The sequence below is a fragment of the Giraffa tippelskirchi genome, chromosome 10, assembly GCF_054371585.1.
Source record: "Giraffa tippelskirchi isolate mGirTip1 chromosome 10, T2T-mGirTip1v1.2.pri, whole genome shotgun sequence".
Lineage (NCBI taxonomy): Eukaryota > Metazoa > Chordata > Mammalia > Artiodactyla > Giraffidae > Giraffa > Giraffa tippelskirchi.
In genome coordinates this window covers 125,775,146-125,800,934 of record NC_137284.1, presented here as the reverse complement: position 1 = coordinate 125,800,934, position 25,789 = coordinate 125,775,146, and the positions used below count along the sequence as shown (strand labels likewise).

The 25,789-nt window shown below is 39.3% G+C and overlaps 1 protein-coding gene across 3 annotated transcripts in view; it reads left to right on the top strand.

Moving 5' to 3' along the window:
* Positions 1-25,509, top strand: part of RALA (RAS like proto-oncogene A) — a 65,916-nt gene extending 40,407 nt beyond the window's left edge. For all 3 annotated transcript variants that reach the window (XM_081537423.1, XM_081537424.1, XM_081537425.1), the window contains 4 exons: positions 13,362-13,514; positions 15,701-15,909; positions 20,183-20,357; positions 23,547-25,509. In XM_081537423.1, the coding sequence (XP_081393549.1) occupies positions 13,401-13,514; positions 15,701-15,909; positions 20,183-20,357; positions 23,547-23,669 (621 nt within the window). In that variant the 5' untranslated portion in view covers positions 13,362-13,400 and the 3' untranslated portion in view covers positions 23,670-25,509. The remainder of the gene's footprint in view (positions 1-13,361; positions 13,515-15,700; positions 15,910-20,182; positions 20,358-23,546) is intronic.
* The last annotated feature ends 280 nt before the right edge of the window (positions 25,510-25,789 follow it).

The following is a 25,789-nucleotide window of genomic DNA, read 5'->3' as shown; positions in this document are numbered from 1 at the left end:
AAGGACTGATGTTGAAGCTGAAACTCCAATACTTTGGCCACCTCATGCGAAGAGTTGACTCATTGGAAAAGACCCTAATGCTGGGAAGAATTGGGAGCAGGAGGAGAAGGGGCCAACAGAGGATGAGATGGTTGGATGGCATCACCGACTCGATGGACATGGGTTTGGGTAAACTCTGGGAGTTGGTGATGGACAGACAGGCCTGGCGTGCTGCGATTCATGGGGTAGCAAAGAGTCGGACATGACTGAGCGACTGAACTGAACTGAACTGAACTGATGAGTAAAGGATGTGATTCACAAAATTCATAAGAACATGGAAACAATGATCACCCTCATCATGTAATCAAAGGTGTCATTAGAAACAGTGAGATCATTCCCCCATTATATAATGAGCAGATTTTTAAAAAGAATGTTCATTGCTAATAGGAATGTTGTGAACGATTGTATAGCACTTTTGAAAAGCATTGGACAGTATATCTAATAAACCTTAAACAATCCATTAACTCATTACAGTTCCTTAAAATATGCCTCATGGAAAGCATTTTTAATGTAGAAATAGACGGTTATCCATTTAGAAGAACTCTTAAACAGCCATACTGTCTTATATAATAGTTTTTAAGTAGGCTTTCTACATCTGTAGGATGATGGTATTAAATTAAATTCAAAAATAAAAATGGCAGCTATAAAGTTAACTAAAAGAACATACAAAAAGCAAGTGACTTAAGTGGAAAGGGATGGAGAGGGCAAACTTGTGTGTTGCAACTTAGTAACATCCTTCCCCCACATCTGTCACTTATTGTAAGATCTTGAAGTCAGGAATTCTGACTTGTTCATCTGTATACCCACCCACCAGCCCCTCCCAATGCCTAGCACAGCATCTGATCCTTAGTAAATATATGTTGTCTCAGAAAATGGGCATAAGAAGAAGAAACAGAAAGGAAATCCAAAAGCAAACCAAAAGATCGGGGAAGCCACTATACAAAGAGAGAGCTAATAATGTAATGAAACATGCATCCCAGAGTATGCACTGACAGATGTCTTCATGTAAACCAGAGGCCATACTTAGATTCTTAGAAAGTATTTCATTTGCTAACTGTTTACTGTTAAAACTTTTTGTCAGTATTTCTTCTAATATGTAGTTTGATATGGGGCTCAGACGGTAAAGCATCTGCCTACAATGTAGGAGACTTCGGTTCGATCCATGGGTTGGGAAGACCCCCCTGGAGAAGGGAATGGCTACCCACTCCAGTATTCTTGTCTGAAGAATTCAATGGACAGAAGAGCCTGGCAGACTGTGTCATGGGGTTGCAAAGGGTCGGACATGACTGAGCAACTTACACTTTAATGTCTTATTCAGTTAATCAAATGCCCTATTTATTTTTAAGTTGGATCCTTAAGACATGGGTAATTCAATTATTTTTTTCTGGTTCCACTTTTTTAATCAGCAGAGCTTTCATAGCCAATATCAGGTTTATAAATATATCAGAGAAATTCAAAATAGCAGTAGTTATACACCTGATTTATAGCTCAGATGCAGTAGAATCTAAAGCAGGTATAAATTACATAAATCATACTTTTTTATTCTATTAAATTTAGGCTCTGACTATTACTTCATCTAATTTTGTAGTTGTTAAGTTCAGTAAATAATATGTATTGAATTTTCAGATAGGTAAAATACTCACATGGTTCAGAAGTCGATTATTGTTATGTATCTTGCCATAGTTAGCATAGGAATGCAGGAGCAAAACATATATTCTTTATAATTAATAATTATTAAATGTTTCTACATAATCTTATTTTTAAAACACATTTAGGAGTTCAAAAACAAATGTTAAAATAGCTGTAAATAATAGTTTGTCAGTCTTTCTCTTCCACCTTTCAGGTTCCACCCTGTTACTTATTTCTCAGCATTGCTGAAATCAAGTCATAGCATGGTGGCGAAACCTCTGGGACTGGAGTAAGAAAACTGCTTATACTTAGGCTATGCTTAGATTTTTCTTTTAAAATATTTTCATCTATTAAAAGATCAGGATTGATTTCCATCATTTCCTAGCACCAACTCTTCTCACACACACCCACTCCTCTAAAAAGGCCGCTTGTTTCTCTTCCTTTCCTTACCCCGATCAACTCTAGCCTTAAAAGGGAAGTTGGGTACTTTGAATTGAATTGTCCCTTCATCCCTTGCATTTAATCTGTCCCAAGATTTGATTGATGTTTTTTATCTTAACGTCTCATATCCATCCCCATCTTCTCCCTAGTCCAGACTCAAGTCACCGTTGCCCTGTAGCCTTGCAGCTGTTTTTTCTGCCTTCTGAGTCGTACTCTCGGACTTAAAAACTCCTGGTGGGTCTCTTTGAGTGCATACGTGCTAAATCGCTTCAGTCGTGTCTGACTCTTTGTGACCATATGGACTGTAGCCCACCAGGCTCCTCTGTCTGTGGGATTCTCCAGGCAAGAATACTGGAGTGGGTTGCCAGCTCCTTCTCCAGGGGATCTTCCCAATCCAGGGATCAAACCCTGGATTGCAGGCAGATTCTTTATCACTGAGGAAAAAACCTAATTACTGGCATATAAACTTCTGTTTTTAGTCACTTTTACGTAGAGCTTCGTCTCTCACCACCATCCCCAAAGTTCACCTCGTCTGCTGATACTTTGTCTTTCAAGTGTCAGCTTAGTTGTGACTTTTTCCTGAGCTCTAGACATTTTTTGTTAGTCTTAACTGTGGTGAGGGCTTTGCCTTTGTGCTGCTGGTAATAACTTAATACTGACTGGGGGCTGAATATACCTGGCATATAAAGGTAGGGTCTTCTAAAAAGATGCCTGAATGTTTACATTACCCATACTTAAATGGTGTGTATTTAGACATCTTACAGGTGCTATTTATCTTAACCTTAGTTTTACAAACAAATTAAGATCGAAGGAAATAAAGTAATTTCGACCTTTCCCATGAATTTAAGGCTGTGCTTTGATGTCTGAAAACATGTCTGGCAAGTCAGATAAATGAATTTTATTATGCAGACAAGGCAAATTGTTAAGTCACCTTTACTCTTAAAACAGAATGTAATTTTTCTTTTAGTTCAGTCTTTGTTATAATTTTGTGTTCTCCTTATTCAGTGCACTTTGGGTTGTTGGAAAATATTAAGTTATTACGTTTCAGAAGTAAAACATTGCCTCAGGGACTTTCTGACTTTCTTGCTTCTTTTGAGCTGATCAAATACCTTAAAATAAAGAAGGACCTTCTAAGAGTTCAGGGTATCAGTTACTACTTATATTGTGTTTCACTTGAATGTGCTTCCATTTTCTCTTTTTAATTATAACTAAGTAATAAGATTTTGTTTATAAATATTCAAAAAATAGTAGCTTCTTTGCCATTTAAAATTTACTTGTCAAAGATTAGGACCCCCAAAACATGAAACACAGAAAGTTGATAAATTGGACTCCATCAAAATCAAAAGCTTCTTACTCTCCAGAAAACATATTAAGAAAATGTAAAGATAAGCCACAGGCTGGGAGAAACACTTTCAAGATAATGTTTCTAATAAAAGATTTGATTCCAGAATATCTAAAGAACTCTTATGAATCACTTAAAAAAAAAAATTTTTTTTTTAAATGGGCAAAAGATTTTAACTCCAAGGATATAAAATAGCAAGTAACCACATTAAAAGATGCCCAACATGATTAGTCATTAGGAAAATGCAAATTAAAACCACAGTGTAATTACTAGTACACATCCAATAGACCACTTAACATGAAAAGCCTGTGGCTGTGACTGTACCAGGATGGGGAGCAACTGGAAATCTCATACATTTATGTACCATACAGTTTAGCAATCCCACTCCAAGGTATTCCAAGAGAAATGAAAGCATATAGGTGTACAAAGACTGGTGCACCTCTGTTTATAGCTTCTTTTTCATAAAATTTTTAAAATGGAAAGGCCCTGAATAAATGTGAATAGATAAATTATGCTACTTCCAGACAATGGAATACTGTCCAACAGTTTAAAAAAAAAAGGGCACATCCTATTGATATGTGTAACAATATGAATATATCTCAAAAGCCTTGTCTGGGTGAAAGAAACAGGCACAAACGGCTATGTACAATATAATCCATTTATATGTAACATTCTGGAAAATAGGAACTAAGATCAGTGGCTGCCACAGTGGTTGCCATGGGGTGGAGTGATCATAGGAAACTGACTGCAGAGAGGTAAGAGAAAACCATCTGGGGTGATAGAAATGTTGTGTGTCTTAGATTGTAGTGGTGTTACATGACTGTATACATTTATCAAAGCTCATAAAAAGGGCAATATTATTGTATGTAATCAGCTTGCCTTAAAATGTTAAAGCCAGCTTTTAACATCAGAAATTATCTTCACAAATTTAAGGGCAAAGAAAGCTAGGAGATAGTTCAGATGACTCCTAAGTCAGGTCCTTTGTCTCTTGACCCAATGGTCAAAATTGTTTTTCATTGTGAAGTAATTTTTATATATTAGAAATTAATAGTCTTTCTTATTAGAGTTTTGTCCCTTTACTAATATACAATCTTCTTGTCCCAAGAACAGGATCTACCTTCATTTATCTTCATAAAGTCACCCTTTCTGTTACCTAAGTATTGTTATTGTCTTCATGAATATCTTACAGTTTGTTCATTTTATTCTTAGTTATGTGTTCTTTTGTGAGTCTTGTTGTAAATTGAGCCTTCCATTATATATTCTAACTGCTTATTTGAAAAGAAATTTATTTTTCACATAATGTATTGATTATATAACCATTTACCTTTGAAATCTCTCATTTGTAGTAATTTTTCAGTTGATTCTTTTGGCCTCACTATGAAAGCTTCATTGGTATAAGCAGTGTACTTTGAGTTTTATCAGATATCATTCCAGATCATATAGAGATAATCTATGACTTTTCTATTAATGTAAAGAATTAGATTGATTTTCTAAAATGTAAAGACATCCTTATGTATCTGGTTGAATCCCACCTGGTTACTTTTATTCTTTTAATGTAGTGAACTCTAACATTTTTTATTTAGAATTTTTGCATCATATTTACATTATAGATCACCAGTCTGCTTTTCCTTTAGTCTCTTTGTGTTAGGAACTTTACATCAATGTTTAACTAGTTCTCAAAAAAGAATTTGGAGGCTTTCTGTATGCTTTGAAATATTAAATTGTATTAATAAGACATGTTCTTTAAATGCTTGGGAAAATACGCCAGTGATACTGTCTGTATCTGAGCCTGGTAATAAACCTGAATAGACTCAAATCCCTTTCAAATTAGAATTGTGTATCTTGCTTTCTTGGTCAAGTATATTCTAACGCAATTGTTTATTTTCTACTAAATTTCTTTATTGAGCGGGTATTTTGAATGCAGATAGGGATTGTCATTTGTGAGTTGTCTGTATGAACCATTTTTCACTTGGAGGATGAGTCACTAATTTGGCCTCTACCAACTTGTGCTTAGTAATGGTTTGTAATGATTTGCTCGGAACTGAACTTCCATGATCATAGCCTTTCATGGGCTATTCAAATTGGAGGGGAGACAGATGTTTCATTTAATCTCTTTTTAACAAGGAATCTCTCAGTAAGAACTTCTACTAGCTAATGGTTTTATTAAACTAAAGTCTAATGATAAGTGTCTCTATTTTGAAAGTCTAAAAAAGGTAGTAATGAACTCTGGAAATAAAAAGATCATTGGGTTTATTTTTAGTGGGCAAGGAGTATTGTTTGAGACCTTACTTGGTAGAGTATTCTTTTTTGGAGAACTAGGTTGATCACTTCTTAGAAATTTTCATAAAGTTTAAAATAGAGACCTTAGAGTTTGGGTTGGAGATCTATGATCTGAAGTGCTCTGACCCACTTCTTACTGGTGTGGCAGGGTAAATCATGACCCAACTACAAGATATTCATGGTCCCCATAACTGTTGACTGTTAACTCCTTTGGCAAAGGGTACAGGTGTGATGAAGTTAAGGATTTGGGGATGATTTTCTGGATTATCCTTGTGGGCCTTAAATCTAATCACAAGTCTCCTCATCACGAGTCTGCCTGTAAGAGGGAGGCAGAGGAAGGTTTGACTGCAGTGAAGGAGAAGGCTGCATGACCACAGTAGCAGAGGTGGTGGTGATGCAGCCAGGAGCCAAGGAAACCCAGTCCCTAGAAGTGGAAGCAGTAGGGAACAGATTATCCCCCTCTGGAGGCTCTAGACGGAACCTGCCCCGCTGACACCTTGAATTTAGCCTCTGAAAATTCATTTTGGACTTCTGACAACAGGAGCTCTTAAGACGGTAAATTTTGTGTTGTTTTCAGTTTCAGTTCAGTTGTTCAGTTGCGTCCAACTCTTCGCGATCCCTTGGACTGCAGTGTGCCAGGCTTCCCTGTCCATCACCAATTCCTGGAGCTTCCTCAAACTCATGTCCATTGAGTCGGTGATGCCATCCAACAATCTCATCCTCTGTCGTCCCCTTCTCCTCCTGCTTTCAACCTTTCCCAGCATCAGAGTCTTCCAATGAGTCAGTTCTTGCATCAGGTGGCCAAAGTATTGGAGTTTCAGCTTTAGCATCAGCCCTTCCAATGAATATTCAGGACTGATTTCCTTTAGGATGGACTGGTTGGGTCTTCTTGCTCTCCAAGGGATTCTCAAGAGTCTTCTCCAACACCACGGTTCAAAAGCATCAATTCTTCGGCGCTCAGCTTTCTTTATAGTCCAACTCTCACATCCATACATGACCACTGGAAAAACCATAGCCTTGACTAGACGGACCTTTGTTGGCAAAGTAATGTCTCTGCTTTTTAGTATGCTGTCTAGGTTGGTCATAACTTTTCTTCCAAGGAGCAAGTGTCTTAATTTCATGGCTGCAGTCACCATCTGCAGTGATTTTGGAGCCCCCCAAAAAATCCCTATAAATTTGTGGTATTTGTTACCGTGACAGGAAACTTACTTCGGTATATGTGTATGTGCTCAATTGCTCAGTCCTGGCCAACTCTTTGCAACCGTATGGACTGTAGCCCACCGGGCTCCTCTGTCCATGGAATTTCCCAGGCAAGAATACTAGAGTTGGTAGCCATCTCCTACTCCAGGGGATCTTCCCGACCCAGGGATCAAACCCACGTCTCTTGTGTCTCCTTCAATGGCAGGTGGATTCTTCACCACCACACTACCTGGGAAGCCCATCAAGACAATATGGGTACCTGTTAACTAAACATAGGAGGGCAGGGACCTAGGCCTGTGGAATTCTGCTTCACATCCTCAGTCCCTAGAACTGTGCCTTATGTATTTTAATAAGGCAAGCACTGAGTCTATTTGTTAATGGAGGATGGGAAGGAGAGAGGGAGGAAAAAAATCGTGTAATTTATCATTTAAATCAACATTGTGAGCATGGTATAGGTATCTAGCTTCTGGGTGAAGCAGAGAAATGCAGTGAGGTTGAAAACTTGAAGGCCACCCATAACCATAGATTCTACAGTATTTTTCTGGGATATCACTTTTTAAAAATAGAACTGCCGTCAGTTCAGTCGTTGAGTAGTGTCTGACTCTTTGTGACCTGATGGACTGCAGTACGCCAGGCTTCTCTGTCCATCACCAACTCCCAGAGCTTGCTCAAACTCATGTCAATCAAGCTGGTGATGCCATCTGACCAACTCGAACTGCCATATGATCCAGCAATTCCACTTCTGGGTATTTCTCCAAACGAAATGAAAACACTTACTCAGAAGATATATGCACCCCCTCGTTCCTTGCAGCATTACTTACAGTAGCCAAGACATGGAAGCATATTAATTAGTGTCCATCAGCATATTAATGGTTGAAGAAAGTGTGGCCTATATGTACAATGTAATATATTACTCAGCCTTTAAAAAAAAAAAAAAAATCTTGCTATTTGTGACATGGATGGACCTTGAGGGCATTATGCTAATGAAATAAGTCAGAGAAAGATAAATACTGTAGGATTTCGCTTATATGTGGAATCTAAAAAACCAAAACCAAGCTTATAGATACAGAGAACAGATTGGTGGTTGCCAGGATGGGGGTGAGGGAGCAAACAGTGAAGGGGATTAAAAGGTACACACTGGCAGTAAAAAATTAAGTCACGGGGATGAAATGTTACCCCAAAGGTGGCAGGGAGGAGGCAGTTGTGTAATTCAAAAAAAAATTGTTTTTAAACAGTAAGCGGTAGAAAATAATTGAGGAACCGAATCAAACAATTTGAAGTTGAGGGATCCCTAACTCTTTACTTGCAGAGGGAAAGCACAAATGCATACACATATGTGGAGAAGTCGTATTTCTCCATGAGAAATCTAACTTCTCAAAGAAGTTAAAATTCAGGTTCAGTTCTCTAATTCCTCATTTGTTTAATGTGCCAGGAAAGTAGTTAATAATATTTTTACCAAGTGGATGCAGGAAATAAACAGATTTACATTATTAGTTTATTCTGTGGCTAATTTTAATTTTAAAAACAAGCTGTATGTTCACATTATACAGAAATCAAAATGGTGGTTAGCCAAACGCCGTTATCCCAAGTCTGTTCACCAGTGACTTAGTTTCCATGCTCACAGGCAACCCTGTGTTAACCATTTTTTATATCCTTTCAGGTAGATAAACAAGTGAACTTCTAAATCCCCTTTTTCTCGTCTTTTTATGCAGTTCATAGCTTACAAAGTGTATTGTTCTGTATCTTATTTTTTTTCACTTTACCAATACGTTTTGGCTCCCTCCATCTTGTGGGTAAAGAACATCTGTTTCTCTCTGTGGGCTTCCCTGGTGACTCAGTGGTAAACAGCTTGCCTGCCAATACAGGAGACACAGGTTCAATCCCTGGGTCAGAAAATTCCCCTGGAAGAGGAAATGGCAACCCCCTCCAGTATTCTTGCCTGGGAAATCCCATGGACAGAGGAGCTGGCAAGCTGCAGTCCACGGGGTCACAAAAGAGTTGGACATGACTTAGCAACTAAACAACAGCAACACAAAACTTTTTCTGTGGTTACTAATTAGTTTGTGTTTCCAGTTTATACTTCCACTGCAGAGAAGGAATGTGCCTGTTTGTCTACCAGGAAGGAACAAGCTTTTTCTGTAGATGAGGGGAAAGAAAAGATGATTTAGACTTGCTGGCCACATACGTATTCTGTTGCATATTCTTCTTAGTTTTCTTTTGTTTACAACCCTTTAAAACCATAATGCCATTCTTAGCCACAGACCATACAAAAAGTAGACCAAGGAGGCAATAGTTTACTGATCCTTGCAAACATATTGATAGCAATCTGATGGGTAAAACAATTGAGTCTCCATCTAATCTTATTTGTATTTCTTTTATAAACAAGGTTGAACCTACTAGAGCCATTGGTATCTTATTGTTGATTTTATTTGTAGTAACTTTTCATATTGAGAAATTACCTCTTATCTTTGAAATGGATCACAAAATATTTTCCTGTTTATCTTTTTATTCTGCTTATAGAAGATTTTGCCATGTAGAAATTGTTCTAAGTAGTAAAATTTATCAAAGTTATTTTATGACTTGGGTTTTAGATAGTACTTTATGCCTTTCCCATTCTAAGATTATAAAACAGAAATTTTGTGGGATTTTTTCTTTTCTGGTGCTTTTGTGATTTCATTGTGTCATTTAAACCTCTGATACACTTTAACAGTTTTGTTTTGTTTTGTTTCCAGAGAGCTCACCAGTTGTCCCATTACCATGTGAATTATCCTCTGTGCTTCCCTCCCCCACTCTCCACTTGAAATACCACCTTTATTACACACTAAACTATAGTCTTTGCTTGGATCTATTTCTGTATATCCTGTTCCATTGATCTTATCTAGACAGGCTTACTTTTGAATTCCAACTCCCTCACTAAATTGCTCTGTGAATCATATTTCATTGAGGAAATACAGATGCAGTTAAATAAATAGCCAGATCTACCTGCAGCCCGTACGTCTTGCTTTACCACCACACCTGTTACAAAGGAAGCAGTGTCCCTGCTCTTGTGTGCCCTGGGTCCCCACTCCTCTGGTCTACAGCTAGTAGAGTCACTTTGCTCCTAGAGGCACTGTCTCTTCTTCATCATTAATTTCTGCCTCTTTTAGATGATTGTCATATAAACATCCCTTAAGAACATTTAAGAAGCTGCTGCTGCTGCTAAGTCGCTTCAGTTGTGTCCGACTCTTAGCGACCCCATGGACTGTAGCCTACCAGGCTCCTCCGTCCATGGGATTTTCCAGGCAAGAATACTGGAGTGGGGTGCCATTGCCTTCTCCGATTTAAGAAGCAACCCACACTAAAATCTATGTTCATCTATGGCCCCATTTCTCCATTTGTCTTCAAAGTTCGTTTCTGCGCCTTCTGTTTTCTCCCCAACCCACCCCATTCAGGCTATGGTTCCTATCTCATTGATGAAATGACTCTTCCCAAGGTCATTGGCAGCCTCCATCTGCCACACTTAGTCATGGCCTGTGGGAGAGATTCCTGTGTTTTCAGCCATTGCTCCTCTTCCATTCATTGTCCACACACCAGCCGTGGTAGTCTTTTCAAAAATGGATGAAATTATGTCACAGTCTTGCTTACACACTCTCCAGAGGTTTCGCATTACGGTTATAATCAAACACCTTTCCATGGCCTTCAAGGCTTTTTATGATTTGGTCTCTGCTCCCTCTCTGTCTCACCTCCTGTTTACACTCCCTGATACTCACAGACTCCATCCACTCTGGCCTTCGTCCAGCCCCTAGAACGTGGCAAACCCTCTCCTGTCTTGGACCTCTGCACTTGTCTTTCCCTGTGTCTAGAGTGCTCTTCCCTCAGAGCTGGCTGGTTTCTTGATAAAATTCAGATCTCATCTCAAATGCTGTCTCATCACAGGAGTCGCCCTTGGCCATCCTGGTTAAAGTAGCCCGTCCCCACTGTCTTTATCCCAGTGCCCCTGTGTTCTCCATTGCATTTACCACCAGTGGAAGAGTCTTATTTCTGTGTGTGTTGTCTTAGGTTCCAACATCTAGACCAGGGATTGGGACCTGAGTTGTGGAAAGCCAGATTTTTAAATTGGGGCTGAGGAGTGTCTCCTTGGTGGGATATTTTCCTGGATAGCCTCTTGAAAGGAAGGGATCTGCACCTCATAGTTACTGAGGAATGTTTGCACTTTGGGAAAATGTCTTTAGGAATCTCTGCATTTTTTAAGTCATAGACTGAATTGTAAATTTTTCTGAAAGGGGAAGTGTTTTAACCCAGTTCTACAACTGCTAACTAATTTTTTGCTTTAAAAGCATACATACTCAATTCTTAGAATATTAATTGATACGGTAACACCCTCAGCTCTTGTGGTATAACTATTTTAAAAATTAAATGGTAGTTATGTAGCCATGAAGTGATTACAGCTGCCAGCAAGTAAAGATCGTACGAGTGAGAAATAAATCATTTCCTGCCTTCCTTAGGAATGCCAGCAACAGCGTGCTCCATAAGCTTTCTTAGATGACGTGTCTTTTAGACTTCTACTTATCTGAAGTACACTATTAATTTTCACTGTTTCTGAGCAGTGGCAATCATTTAGAATCCAATGATTTTGTCCTTGGTGTCCAGGAAAAAGAGGGACTCAATCCTTGTTTATTGAGTTAAATTGAACTACTAGCCTTCAAATGTGGATTCCTTAGCATATGCCTCACAGTTCAGGTTGCCTCTACTAAAAATGTTTATGACATATGAATAATAGGATCAAAAATTGCATTATGTAGTGTGATCTCAGTTATGCTCACAAGTTGCAGCTTGTGAAAGGTATGCTGTGACTCTCTCAAATATGTCTCAACTTATTCCTGGTGTTATATGGATAGCAAGATTTGGGATTTTTTTTTTTTTCCTGAAGACTTTTTTATATTGGGCAGATAGGCATATGGGCATGATTTCTGGGGCAGCGTGAGCAGCACCCAGCTCTTGGGTGCCTGCACAACCAGTGTGTGGAGCACAAACCCAAAGCCGACTGTTCCTCACCTGAACTTGTGATGGAATCTCTAGTAGCAATAGCTGCTTTATACCAGTACCATCCAAAGCACTCCCCAGATTAAGTCAGACTCCGACATTTATTTGTTCATTTGACACACATGTACTGATGTTGCCAAGTCAAGTAAACCACAGACATAGCGGCCATACTCAAGTTGCTTCCAGTATATTAGGAAGAAGACCGGTATTAAACAATTAACACGCTAGAGCAGTTCCAGCTCGTGATAATGGTTTGAAGGAAAGGTATCATGTACCATGTGAGCACAGAGCAGGGGAGAGCCTAGTTTAGGTTGAGAGTTTCAGGTAAGCTGAAACCTCAAAACTGGGAGGAGTTAGCCAAGAATATGTCAGATGGAGGAAACGGCATGATAAAGGCCTGCAGGCAGAGAAGAGCACATGAAGAATCAAGGGAGACCAGTGTGGGTCTTATGCAGCCAAACTGGGAGAGATGAATGGGCATGAGATGGAGAAGTGGGCAGCGTGAGGAGTATTCCTGTGAGTTGCAGCTTGTGAAAGGTGTGCTGTGACCTAAACAAGTCAGAGAAGCTGAGAAGGTAACTCTAACCTCTAAAGAAGGAACCCCCCTCCAACCTCTAAAAACAAAGCCTCCTTGCATGGGCCTCCACGCAGACTCAGTGTTTGCGCTGACCTTACCGCCTCTTTTTCTGAGGACTGGTACCATGACCAAAGGTAACTGGGTACCATTAGTGTGCAGCACCACTCCAGCTCCTGGGGGAACCTGGTGTTTCCGCACTGAGCACATAAATGCAGTAAACAAATACATGTTCGAAGGAAAGTGAGGGCATGCTAGATTCATGTATTTAAGTTAAGTTTCCCGTCCCATCACAGTATATACAGATGTTCCAGTAACACGATCCTCGGGAGTTGGGGTGCACAGTGTTAGATTCTACTTATGCTTCAACTTCCAAGTTGTCAGGATGAGGTTTCTTTTTTTTTTTTTTTGTCAGTTGTTTCTTACTGAAGTTAGAAGAAACATCTCTTTAATTATTGCCAACAGAGATTAATGTGGAAACAAAGTGATTGTTCAGCCTGCTTTGTCATCTGTGTGACCGTATTCTTGTACAGCTAATACTCCATTACTGTCAGCATGTGGTTGCCCTGGGAAGCTTTCCCTTTCGGTCAGCAAACTCATTACTGAAAACTATTGTAAGAGAAATGCCCTTGAGTCATATACTTGTCTTATTGCCATGGTGTTTTCTGATAAGTGGTTCTTCCCACAAATGAGCATACTTCATTTGCCCTCTGTTTAAAATCATAGCAGAATGGGAACTAGTAACTTGAAGCCTAAGGACTTCATATCTCTTTCATATACTGAAATTCTGACAAAGATTGTATTGAGCATTACTTGTTCTTTCATTCTTTTTAGATTCTTCTTAATCCTTTGGTGAAAACTCTGTGACACAAGATGGCTGCGAATAAGCCCAAGGGTCAGAATTCTTTGGCCTTACACAAAGTCATCATGGTGGGCAGTGGTGGTGTGGGCAAGTCTGCTCTGACTCTGCAGTTCATGTATGATGAGGTAAGTGCTGACTGTATCATGGATGTCAGAGTTTGGGCTTTCAGAGAGTATTTCTCTAGCTTAGTTTTGGTTGTGTTTTGGATGGATTCCTTGAGCCTTTGAAAGCTACTGATCATTTTTTTCCTGGTTTTAAATTCAGAGCCAACATTTGTATGCAGCTTGATTTACCAAGTTGACAATTCAAGGTCCTTAAAAACGTTATGCTTTTAAAAAACAGAACAAAAGTGGAAACAGTACCTATTTCTGAGCAATATGTGACTTTTTTTTATTTTTAGTGTCTTAATAGTAAGACCCACCTTGAATTAATAGAACTGGTAGATATAGTACCTACTTGAGACTTGAGGTTAACATATATAAGGTATCCTTTAATAACTCAATGAAAAAAATCAGTTATTTATTGTATATTTGGCCTGGTACTACGCTCACCACTAAGCAAGTGAAGGCTGTGTCCCTGAAGTAAAATTACTTAAAATAAATAAAATTACTTACAGATTTGTGTGCATGTATTTGTATTAAGACTTTATGGCCCCAAAGTTAAGGTCTCAGCCTATATACAGCAATGTATTTTTTCCATAGAGCATTGTTATTAAGGCTAAATGATTTGAGTTGCTAATCAAATTTAAGCATTTATCCTCAATTCTTCTTCCTCCCAAATAGAAGTAAGGATTTATGGTTACTCTTTTTTACCTGGTCCTCACAGCAGTCTTGTGTGGTAGGTAGTGGTATCCTCATTTTACAGATGAGAAAATAGAAGTTACCCAACCTGCCCACGTAGAGTGACCTCTGATGAGTAACTCAGTGTTAAACCTGGTCTTCTAAGAAAAGTATCCTGCAGATTTTTATCACCCAATGTCTCTTTTCATTGCCTGGTCATCAGCATTTCTTTCATACATACAGAACTTTTAAAAAAAAATTTTATTAAGTGTAGTTGATTTACAATATTGTAATAATTTCTTCTCACACTCTTAAATCCTGCAGTTGTCCTGCTTAAATAAACAATTTGGAGGGGGAAAATTGAAATGGTATTTTAAATAGAATTGCTAATTTATCTGTTCAGCTCTGTTCTTCATACTGGTCACCTAAATAGCTGCTTTCCTTTAAATTAGTCCTTAAATCAGTCCCCTTCTTGACAGTAAGGCGGTCAAAAGTAAGAATGTTCATATGTCTGATGTTTGATGAATGGTTACTCTTTCATTTAATAGTCATAATATTTTCAGATACAGTAACTGAATATATCCATTAAATATTCATAAATGTTTATAAATATTTGATATTTGTGGAATAATAGCATGTAATTATGGTAGAATGTTCTGTATCTTTTACAATTACAAATACACTGTGTTTGATTTTTCAGTAAATACCTGTTGAGTGTCTCCATGTACCAGACACTCTTCTAGGCTTTGAGGAGACATTGGTGAATAGACTGGTCAAGGTCCCTGCCCCCAGGGGTTAAAATTCTAGTATGGGGATTTAGACATTGAGCAAATAAATAAGAAAATATCAGATAAATATTTATAGGAACTAATTAAAAGCCCACAAAAGTATGTGTGTATATCTGTATACACACACACCAACAGTGATACACTGATCAAAAATATCAAGGTGAGATTTAGAGGGTAAAAGTTAGAAGTACAATTGTAAAGTTGTTTAATTGTGCTATTTTTAAAAATGGGCAGACTGGGGAGAAATCTCAGAGTTCAAGATTTGACATTCTACAGAGTGGCATAAGCCACTTTTTTGGCTCGGTTCATTTTGGAGAAAGAAAAGATTTAACCATGCTTTCAATCCTTACCTAAATATTGACTTACTTTGAAGTCATTTTCTACAATTCTGACATGAAAATTTATATTTGGAGTCACAAAAAAGGATTCTTAAACATTTGATAAAATACCTATGTAATAGTTTTTGCAGATACAGTGTTTTAAGGAAGAAAAGAGTCACGATTTTCAAGCTGTCAATGGCCTAGAGCTGTTCAACCTCCACTTTTTGTAAAAGCAAAGACCTCTGAATTGTCTACGATGGAAATGTAAACGAATGTAGCTTTTACCACTAGGGAAAACTTAATGAAGGTTACATGTGGCCTCTCAGTACTATTTTGGCACCTTCATGTAAATCTGTATTTCACAATAAGAAACTTTGAAAAGTAAAAATGATTTAGAAATAGAAGTGCTTTTCCTCATTCCCAGTTTGTGGAAGACTACGAGCCGACCAAAGCCGACAGCTATCGGAAGAAGGTGGTGCTAGACGGGGAGGAAGTCCAGATTGACATCCTGGATACAGCTGGGCAAGAGGACTACGCTGCCATTAGAGATAACTACTTCCGCAGCGGCGAGGGCTTCCTCTGTGTCTTCTCCATTACAGAAATGGAATCCTTTGCAGCCACAGCCGACTTCAGGTATGTCAGGGAGTCGTGTCATGACACTGCAGAACAGCTGCCTCCTCAGCAACGAGTGGATGACTAGAGGCTCTTAACCTAGTTGTCTTTCCCTCTAACTGTGTTTATTCCCTCTCTGACATCAGTATGACTCTGTCCTCTGTCCTCAGTGCCATACCTAACCTCACAGCCAGCTCTCCCAGCGCCAGCTGCAGTGCAGCTTGCATACGCAGAGTCTCCTTATGTGTTACTGAAGTATTTCCCTTTGGAGTACAGTACTACTGCTGCTGTAAAAGCAGATGCCTGGATCACATAACGGGTCTCTGACCCAGATTTTAAGTCTTTCTGTGTTAGTCACGGGTGTCTCAGCACCTGTGTCATGCCCAGCAGGCACATTGCCATCCTCCTCACAATGTAGACACGTTGATAACACACACTGAACTTTCAGTGGAAATAATACCACCATAGATTGACACACTGTCTCGTTATACAATCTTTTTAATATCTTATTTACTGTTTAATAGAAATCCATCTTCCACTTGATTTGGGGCAGGGGATTGGGGAAGTGATAAAGGGGAGAGGTGTTCTCTCTATACATGAGACAAATATAGCATAAATAAGTTCTTGAGTAGTGTCATAAATACAGCATGCATAAAAACAAATATTCTTCATGTATTTTTATTTACGTACACGTGGTCTGCTTTGGTGTGGGGTGGGGTGGGTGCAAAAGAAGCATATAATGTATCTTCTGTTTTCAACGTTCACACAGCCGGGTTGAATAAGGCATGAAACCCAGTGTCAGTTCATGATAAAGAAGATATGGACAGTGATTGTTACAGGGGATCCAGGAAAGGAGAGGAGTTGGAGGCCTTCAAGAAGAGATAGATAACCTTGAAGGATAACAAGGATTTCCAAAGATGAGGAAAGACATCATCCCTAGTGTTTGGGCAGGAAACTGAACCAGGGCTTACACCAAACATTTCTCTTCATGTATACATGAAGGTCCCAAGAACTCAAAAGATTCTAAGAGAACCTTCTTTGCAAAAAAGCATGTCACTGAGAAACTTAGGAAATGTAAATTTATTTGTAAAATTAATTTTATTGGTTTCTGTAAGGAAGAAGTTTTTGTACATGATAAAGTGCAAAGAGTGGCAGATTCTGGTAACTTGTAACCCTGGGAGACATATTGAAAGTTACGTGTCAGTGCTTATTTGTTCATTCAAAAAATATTTGAGTGCTTACTCTGTAGCAGATTCTGTTCTAAGTAATGGAATACATTTTGTCACCATAGTCACCAAAGCCAATGTGGTATCTCAAGGGAATGAGGTATTTTTATGCCAAGAAAAAAAGTCTTAGGCTATTGCTATTACAGAAAATAAGTGAATCATTCATTACCCTTCTGTCCTACCTCCAATGTGTTGCCCTTCCCATAAATAAAAAATGTTCCTGGTAACTGACCAGCAGTAGGAAAGCCATTTTTGAGGTGGTCTGAATGGTAATAGAATAGTAGACACTCCACATGATCTGACCTGCAAAGTATAGCACAATGTCAGCTCCTCATTTCAATTTTTTTTATTGTAGTTGATTTTTAAAAATTTTTTATTGAAGTATAGTTGATTTACAATGACATGTTAATTTCAGCTATACAGCAAAGTGATTCAGTTTTACATACCTAATTATTTTTTTATATTCTTTTCCATTATGGTTTATCATAGGATATTGAGTGTAGTTCTCTGTGCTATACAGTGGGACCTTGTTGTGTATCCATTTTATATGTAATAGTTTACATCTGCTAATCCCAGACTCCCCCAACCCATTCCTCCTTGGCAACTCCAAGCCTCTCTTCTATGTCTGTGAGTCTTTTTTCATAGATAGGTTTATTTATGTCATATTTTAGATTCCATACATAAGGGATATCATATGGTATTTCTCTTTCTGACTTGCTTCACGTGGTGTGATCATCTCTAGTTGCATCCACGTTGCTGCAAATGACATTATTTCATTCTTTCTTATGGCTGAGCAGTATTCCATTTTATAGGCACTATATCTTCTTTATGCATTCACTCATCTGTTGATGGACATTTAGGCTGTTTCTGTGTTTTGGCTATTGTGACTAGTGCTGCTAAGAACACTGGGGCACATGTATCTTTTTGAATTAGAGTTTTGTCTGGATACATGTCTAGGAATGGGCTTGCTGGATCATGTGGTAATGCTTAGTTTTCTGAGGACCTTCCATACTGTTTTCCACAATGACTGCACAAATTTACATTCCCACCAGCAGTGTAGGAGGACTCCTGTTTCTCCATGCCCTCTCCAGCATTTGTTATTTGTAAACTTTTAAATAATGCCCATTCTGACTGGTGTGAGGTGGTACATCAGTATAGTTTTGATTTGCATTTCTCTAATAATTTTCAGCTCCTAAATGTAGCCTTCCTGGGCCTCCTGTCACGAAGGCAGAATCCACTGTTTCCTCATCGGTGTTTGTGATATACTTTGCACAGCCCCAATAGCACACTCATCACACTCTGACACTGAGATTGATTTCTGTATGCTGTGTGTTTTTCCTGACAAGGTAAAAACACTTGAGAGCAGAACCCATTTCTTACCCATTTCAGTTCAGTCAGTTCATTTGCTCGGTTGTGTCCGACTCTTTGCGACCCCATGAATCGTAGCACGCCAGGCCTGCCTGTCCATCACCAACTCCCGGAGTCTACCCAAACCCATGTCCATCGAGTCAGTGATGCCATCCAACCATCTCATCCTCTGTCGTCCCCTTCTCCTCCTGCCCCCAATCCTACCCAGCATTAGGATCTTTTCCAATGAGTCAACTCTTCACATGAGGTGGCCAAAGTATTGGAGTTTCAGCTTCAACATCAGTCCTTCCAATGAACACCCAGGACTGATCTCCTTTAGGATGGACTGGTTGGATCTCCTTGCAGTCCAAGGGACTCCCAAGAGTCTTCTCCAACACCACAGTTCAAAAGCATCAATTCTTCTGCGCTCAGCTTTCTTCACCGTCCAACTCTCACATCCATACATGACCACTGGAAAAACCATAGCCTTGACTAGACGGACCTTTTTTGGCAAAGTAATGTCTCTGCTTTTAAATATGCTATCTAGGTTGGTCATAACCTTCCTTCCAAGGAGTAAGCGTGTTTTAATTTCATGGCTGCAGTCACCATCAGCAGTGATTTTGGAGCCCCCAAAAATAAAGTCTGACACTGTTTCCACTGTTTCCCCATCTATTTACCCATTTCAGTAACCCTGATACCCATATTTGGCACAGTTGCTAGCATGTAACTTACAGTACTTATAAGTGTTCAATAGAAATGTTAGAAAACCCTGTTACCTTTTGTGGTTCTCACTTTCCTTAAAATAAAAATGAAGCTTGACCAGTTTGTAAAGGTGCTTTTCTACTCTAAAATTCTATAATTGTCTCTCAAACTCCAAAGGGAGCATCAATTTAAGCAAAAATGCTGGTAATGATTACAGTCATCACAAAGGTCACTTATCACCCTAACAAATTTAATAATATTGGAAAAGTTTAAAATATTGTGAGAATTACCAAAGTGTGACACAGAGACACAAAGTGAGCAAATGCTGTTGGAAAAGTGACACCGATAGACTAGCTTGACACAGGGTGACTGCACACCTTCAGTCTGTTAAAAAAAAGAGAGAAAGCAGTATCTGCAAAGCACAGTAAAGCGAATTGCAGTATAACAAGGTATATTTGTATCAGTAGTACTTCATAAATTGTGATAAATATACCACATTAAGGTAGTGTTGACAACAGGGGAAACTGGGTATGGGGACATACAGGAACTCTGTCCTATCTTCACACCTTCTCTGTAAATCTGAAATCATTCTAATGTAAAGAGTTTGTTTTGAAAAAGCCTTTAGAGGGACGTCCCTGACAGTCCAGTGGTTAAGACTCTGTGCTTCCACTGCAGGGGGTGCGGGTTCAATCCTGGTTGGGGAACTAAGATCCTACATGCCACACAGCCTGGCCAAGATGTAAAAAAGGTTTTAAAAACAAGGCATTTAGAATGAAGTTGCATTTGATACTTTCACTTCATGCCTCTACTGCCATATTTGTACTCTTCTTTGGTGTATTTTTCCTCCATCAATGAAGTGAATGTGAAGCTCAAATGATTGAGGGTAGATAAAGGAAGACGTGCTGCTTGTTTCCTCCTGTGTAATAAAAGAGCTCATTGTTAAGAAGCATAAATAAATGCCTGCATGTGTTATTTGTTATTTTAACACAGATATTTCTTGCTCATTTCCTCTTATCCAGGGAGCAGATTTTAAGAGTAAAGGAAGATGAGAACGTCCCATTTCTGCTCGTTGGAAACAAATCAGATTTGGAAGATAAAAGGCAGGTTTCCGTAGAAGAGGCGAAAACCAGAGCCGATCAGTGGAACGTTAACTATGTGGAAACATCTGCCAAGACGCGGGCCAATGTTGACAAGGTAAGAGGGGACCCTCCTCACCACGACATCATGTTAAAATAGGTTGATTTACTTAACTCGGCTGTATCTGTGTCTAGAGATTCTGTTGAGACTTTCAGAGAGAGATTTAATACACGTTGATGTTTATTAGCCCTGAATGCTCAAGTACACTGTGTTAGGACTTTCTTGACTTCACCTTGTCTTTAGGTTCCCAAGGGGCGTAAAAACATGAGACAACAACAGCAAGATGTACTATTTTTTTAAGTACTGGCCAGATTCCTGATCTGAATCCCTCCTGTTTTTGTTTTTTTTTCCTTTTCTTTTCCTGATTGGCTGGAGAATCTCTGAGCTGACACCTGCCCATCCCCACTTAAGTTCTCCCAAATGAAGGTGGCTCCCAAGATGAAGGAGCCCCAAGGGAGAGGGTTTTGAAATCTCTGTCACCACAGCTACACTCCCCACCCTCCACCTCTGTTCTCCACCCCCTCGCCCCCTCTCCACCCAGGGGAAAGAGAACTCCTCTGCCCTCTTCCCTCATCTTTGCACTTTGTGCAGATTGGCCCTTCCTGGAGACCAGGTGAGGAACACCTTAGAGCCTTTGCAGGTGCCGTTCATCCACCCTCCAACACCACTGTCAGAGTTCAGGAAGCCTGCTGCTGGGGCTGGAGCAGCTCTGGGTGGGAGCCCTTCCAGGGAGGCCTTTTCAGTGCCCGAGTATCTCAGCCCTACAAGTGCCTCACAAAACCTCACATGCAGAAGGATTGCCTATAAAGCCTGATAAACAGAGGTTCCTGGGTCTTCTTCAGAGATTTGGACTCGTTTGCTCTGGGGTGAGTCCTGAGAATTTGCGGATCTAGTGAGCTCCTGGCTGTGCAGGTGGGGTGGTGGACCACACTTGAAGTAACGCTGCCATAGGCGTCTGCAGCTGTTTGTGAACTGGTCTGCTGTGTCTGTAGATCCACAACCCTGGTCCAGAAATCATGATGTTAAAAGTTTAGAGGTTCTTTCTGCCTGTCTACTATAGGTTTGAAGACGTAGTCATTTTAAGCTCACTTTTTTTTTTCCAGTCACATGGTCAGATTCCTCTAAGTCCAGGATATCTTTACAACATGCTAAAAGAGTTCTACTCAGTAAACCAGTTTCCACTAGTTACAGCGAATGTTTTTTAAAATACTAATGAAATATAGTTTAAGATTCAGTCTGTATGAGGTTTTGAAAGACGCCACAGAACAGTATGGTAGCATATATATACTTTGTTTCCTCCTGTTTAACATCTCCAGCAGATGGTAGAACACACACTAAAACCTATTTGAACTAAGGGGGGTGGGGAGGAGAGGTGAACAGTAACTGTCCGGCTCTGAGGCTTGCAGCAGTCCTGTGGTGTCACCTGCTGGCATCAGAGGTCCCGGGAAAGTACAGTCATGGACATTGTCAGAGTTACCACAGGACAGTGAGAAAAAGACCAGCCAACCCAATGGGAAAACAGTCAAAAAATATAGACACCCTTGTCATAGAAAAGAAGTACAAATTGCTTTTAAAGTTTAAAAGCAGCTTAGTCTAACTTATAATAGGAAGCACAATTTAAAAATAGGGCTTTTTTTTTACCTGTTATATTGGGGAATAAAGCAGCAAGACTGATGATAATACTGTTGACAGGAGTATGGGGAGGAGGGGAAAGGAACTCTCATATGTTCGTGGAAGGCCAATTTGGTAATTACCTGTCAAAATTATGACCCCACCAATTCAAGTTCTAAAATTTATATAAAATCATACATCCACGCATAAGTATGTTCAGCAGTAGTCACTGAAGCATTATCTGTAGAAACAAAAGACTGGAGATACCCAAGCGTCCAATAACAGACTATTTTAAAGGCTGGTGCATCCATATAATGGAATATTGTACAACCATTAAAAAGAAATGAAGAGAACTTCCCTGGTGGTACAGTTGATAAGAATCTGCCTCCCAGTGCAGGGGATGCAGGTTTGACCCTGGTCCATGAAGATCTCACAATGCCACAGAGCAAGTAAGCCCGTGCGCTGCAACTGCTGAAGCCCACACACCTGGAGCCTGTGCTCTGCAACAAGAGAAGCCACTGCAATGAGAAAAGCCTGTGCACTGCAACTAAGAGTAGCCCCCACTCACCACAACTAGAGAAAACTTCGAGCAGCAGTGAAGACCCAGCAGGCCAAAAATAAATATTTTTTTTAAATGAAGGTAGAGCTAAATGTGCTGATCTTCAGCATTAGGAAATTAAATACAGAACAGTAGCAGTAACTGTAGTTTGCTGCCATCTGTGTTTGAAACGCATCATGCACAAAAGCACACGTGTATGTGTGTGTCAGGGGGATATGCAAAAATCTAGTACCTGTGGCTGCCACCAGGTAGATGCATTTTTCACAAGCACCTCAGTGGCTGCAGAAAAGTAATGTGCAGCAACTCTTCAGCCACAGCATGAGTCCACATCCTTCAGGCCCTTCTCAGTGTGCACTCAGACACTTGCCTGGAGAATCCCATGGACAGGAGCCTAGTGGGCTACAGTCCGTAGGGTCACACAGAGTCAGACACAACTGAAGCAACTTAGCACGCACACATGTACAGACACTTGTTAGTGATATTGAACTTTTGAATTATTACACTAATAGCTTTTAAATTATTATGCTAATATCTCCCATTATTTGCCAATTTCTAGACAGACAAAAATTGATAAATCCTAAAATATTGTGCAACAAGCAATTATTTTCTAGTGCCTGGTATCAAAATAATAAAGGAAGCAGTCATTTTCCACAGCTGTTTTTAAAAATGGGGCTGAAGAAAGATTAATTGAAAATTTTATTAAATTACTTTAAAATAGTAATTGATAAAATATATTTGCTGATTATTAATTACTCAAATGTAATCCATTGGGTTACATCTTCGGAGCTATCACTTGCAGTGCTTTTTTATTTTTATCTTGAAAATTCAGATGGGAGATTAGGTTATATTATGTAAGCAGATTTTACCCAAAAGTGTAATTCAGAAAATCTTCCTGTTTCCCATTTTTTTAATGTACTTGGAAGAAGCAGACTTTACTTATATACTTTCCTGTCCCTGTACTCCCCAAATAAGAGCTCTTTAATATTCATATAGTCCTCCCAGTGTTTACTGCTATGATTCAGAGATGTACCAGGCACATATTATCTACTTGCTTTATTCTGTTTTCTTCTTTGTAGGTATTTTTTGATTTAATGAGGGAAATTCGGGCCAGAAAGATGGAAGACAGCAAAGAAAAGAATGGAAAAAAGAAGAGGAAAAGTTTAGCCAAGAGAATCAGAGAAAGATGCTGCATTTTATAATCAGAGCCCAAACTCCTTTCTTATCTTGACCATACTAATAAATATAATTTATAAGCTTTGCCATTGAAGGCTCAATTGACTGAAATTACTTTAACATTTTGGAAATTGTTATGTATCTCTAAAAGCATGAATTGGAACTGCACTGAAAGTCAAATTCACTTAAAAAGAAATTAATGTGGCTTCACCAAGAAGCAAAGTTCAACTTATTTCATAATTGCCTACATTTATCACGGTCCTGAATGTAGCGTGGGCGCTTGTGTTTTGCCGGCAGTCTTTCTTGAACTGTTCGAGAGGTGAGAATGGGGGTGGACAATGGGAGGAAAGGCTACTTCCTCTGGTTTATTATAAAGCTTAAATTTTATAATCATTTTAAAATGTCTTGGTCTTCTACTGCCTTGAAAAAAAAATGACAATTGTGAACATGATAGTTAAACTGTACCACCTTTTTTTTAACCATTGTTATGCAAAATATAGAAGAAAAAGTGACTGGCATGATTGTTGCGTATAGTTCAACTGAGAGTAATTCATCTGTGAACCTGCATTAATTACCTGGTGATTAACGTAGAAAAGTGGTGTAAACTTGTACATGGAAATTTTTTAATATGCCTTAATTTAGAAACCGAAAGATACCTGGTTACATCATTCTGGGTTGTATCCTTATGGTGCCGTGGGCCCACTGCCCACGTGTCCTAGTGAGAGAATATATGTCAGGATGGCGAACAACTTTTGTATAGAAGATGCTCAAGAAATAACTGCTAGAGTCTGTCCAAATGTAAAATGTGTGCCATACTCTGGTTCTTGAAAGTGAAGTTCCAGAGCTCCTTGATTGCTTTTAATTAAGGTAGTTTAAAAATGAAGGACCAGCATATACTTGTAAGATAATTTTAGACTATGAGGATTCAGTATGACTCAGTGAACCCTTATTCTGTAAGATGCTGATCCCTGGAAATCCCTTTATGCAAGTGGTGAGCATGTGTTAAGATTTTGATCTCTTTGGAGCAGGGCATAGGAAAAGTGTCCACGGTGCTAATGCGTTTTGCACTAGACCACTTCAGGAAAGTAGTTGTGCTTGCCATCTGTTAACTTCTAAATTTGTATTCCTGAGGTTGCAGTTTGGCTGTGTGGGAGTTACTAGGAGTGTTTGTAGTCTGTGTTCATAATGAAGAACATTGTAGTTACATTTTCCTAAAGTTAACATTGAACAGCCAAACCTGAGGATAGTGCAGAAAACATGTTTGCCACCAAACAGTAGGCTGTGTCCCCGTTGTACAGCATGCCCACTGAAGGGACATAATTTCAATGGGAAATATACCACTATCAGATTTTTCTTTTCTTTGGAATGGGACTAGGGAAGTTGTTTCAATAAAGTTTTGCTTTCTTTATGCTCAGTCTTAATTTCAGCAAGTCAAAGATGTGTTCAGGCATTCCAGGTAACAGATGTGTACGTAAAGTTAACACAAATAGACTATTTAGGAACTGAACTCTTTAGATACTACATCCAGCTTGTCATGTTAAATATGTGTCCTTAAAGGGTTTGAGATGTACATCTTTCATTTTATATTTTTCATAGGCTATGCTGTGTGCAGAATTAAAGTTCCCCATATAAGCGCAGCCCCGCGGGCCCAGCAATCTCCATGTGTACTTGTTGCAGTCTCATTTAACCAGGGGTCCTAACCACTAATGTTGTGACTTTGCTTTGAGACCTTTCCTCTCCTGGGTACTGAGGTGCTATGAAGCCAAATGACAAAGATGCATCACATGTCTTAGGCTGATGCCACTACCCGACTGGTTTATTTGCAATTTGAGCCATTTAAAGACCAATAAACTTTCTTTTTTTAAATGTTTGTGGTGTTACTTGATGTTTACAATAGAACATGTAAAATTCAACCTGGGCATCCTTACCAGAGACTTGAAAACACCTCACTCTTTTGAGCTATCAGTTTAGGGACTTCTGTGTGAGAAGAATCCTGAGCCAGATGTCCTCGGTCACAGGACCATCATTATTCAGGTTTAAGCAAGGCTCAGAAATGGCAGAGCCCCCACACGCACAGTTTTAAGGAAGGCACTCTTCTGCTGTCACGAGAGTCCTCCATTGTACATTACTTTTCGAATACTACTCA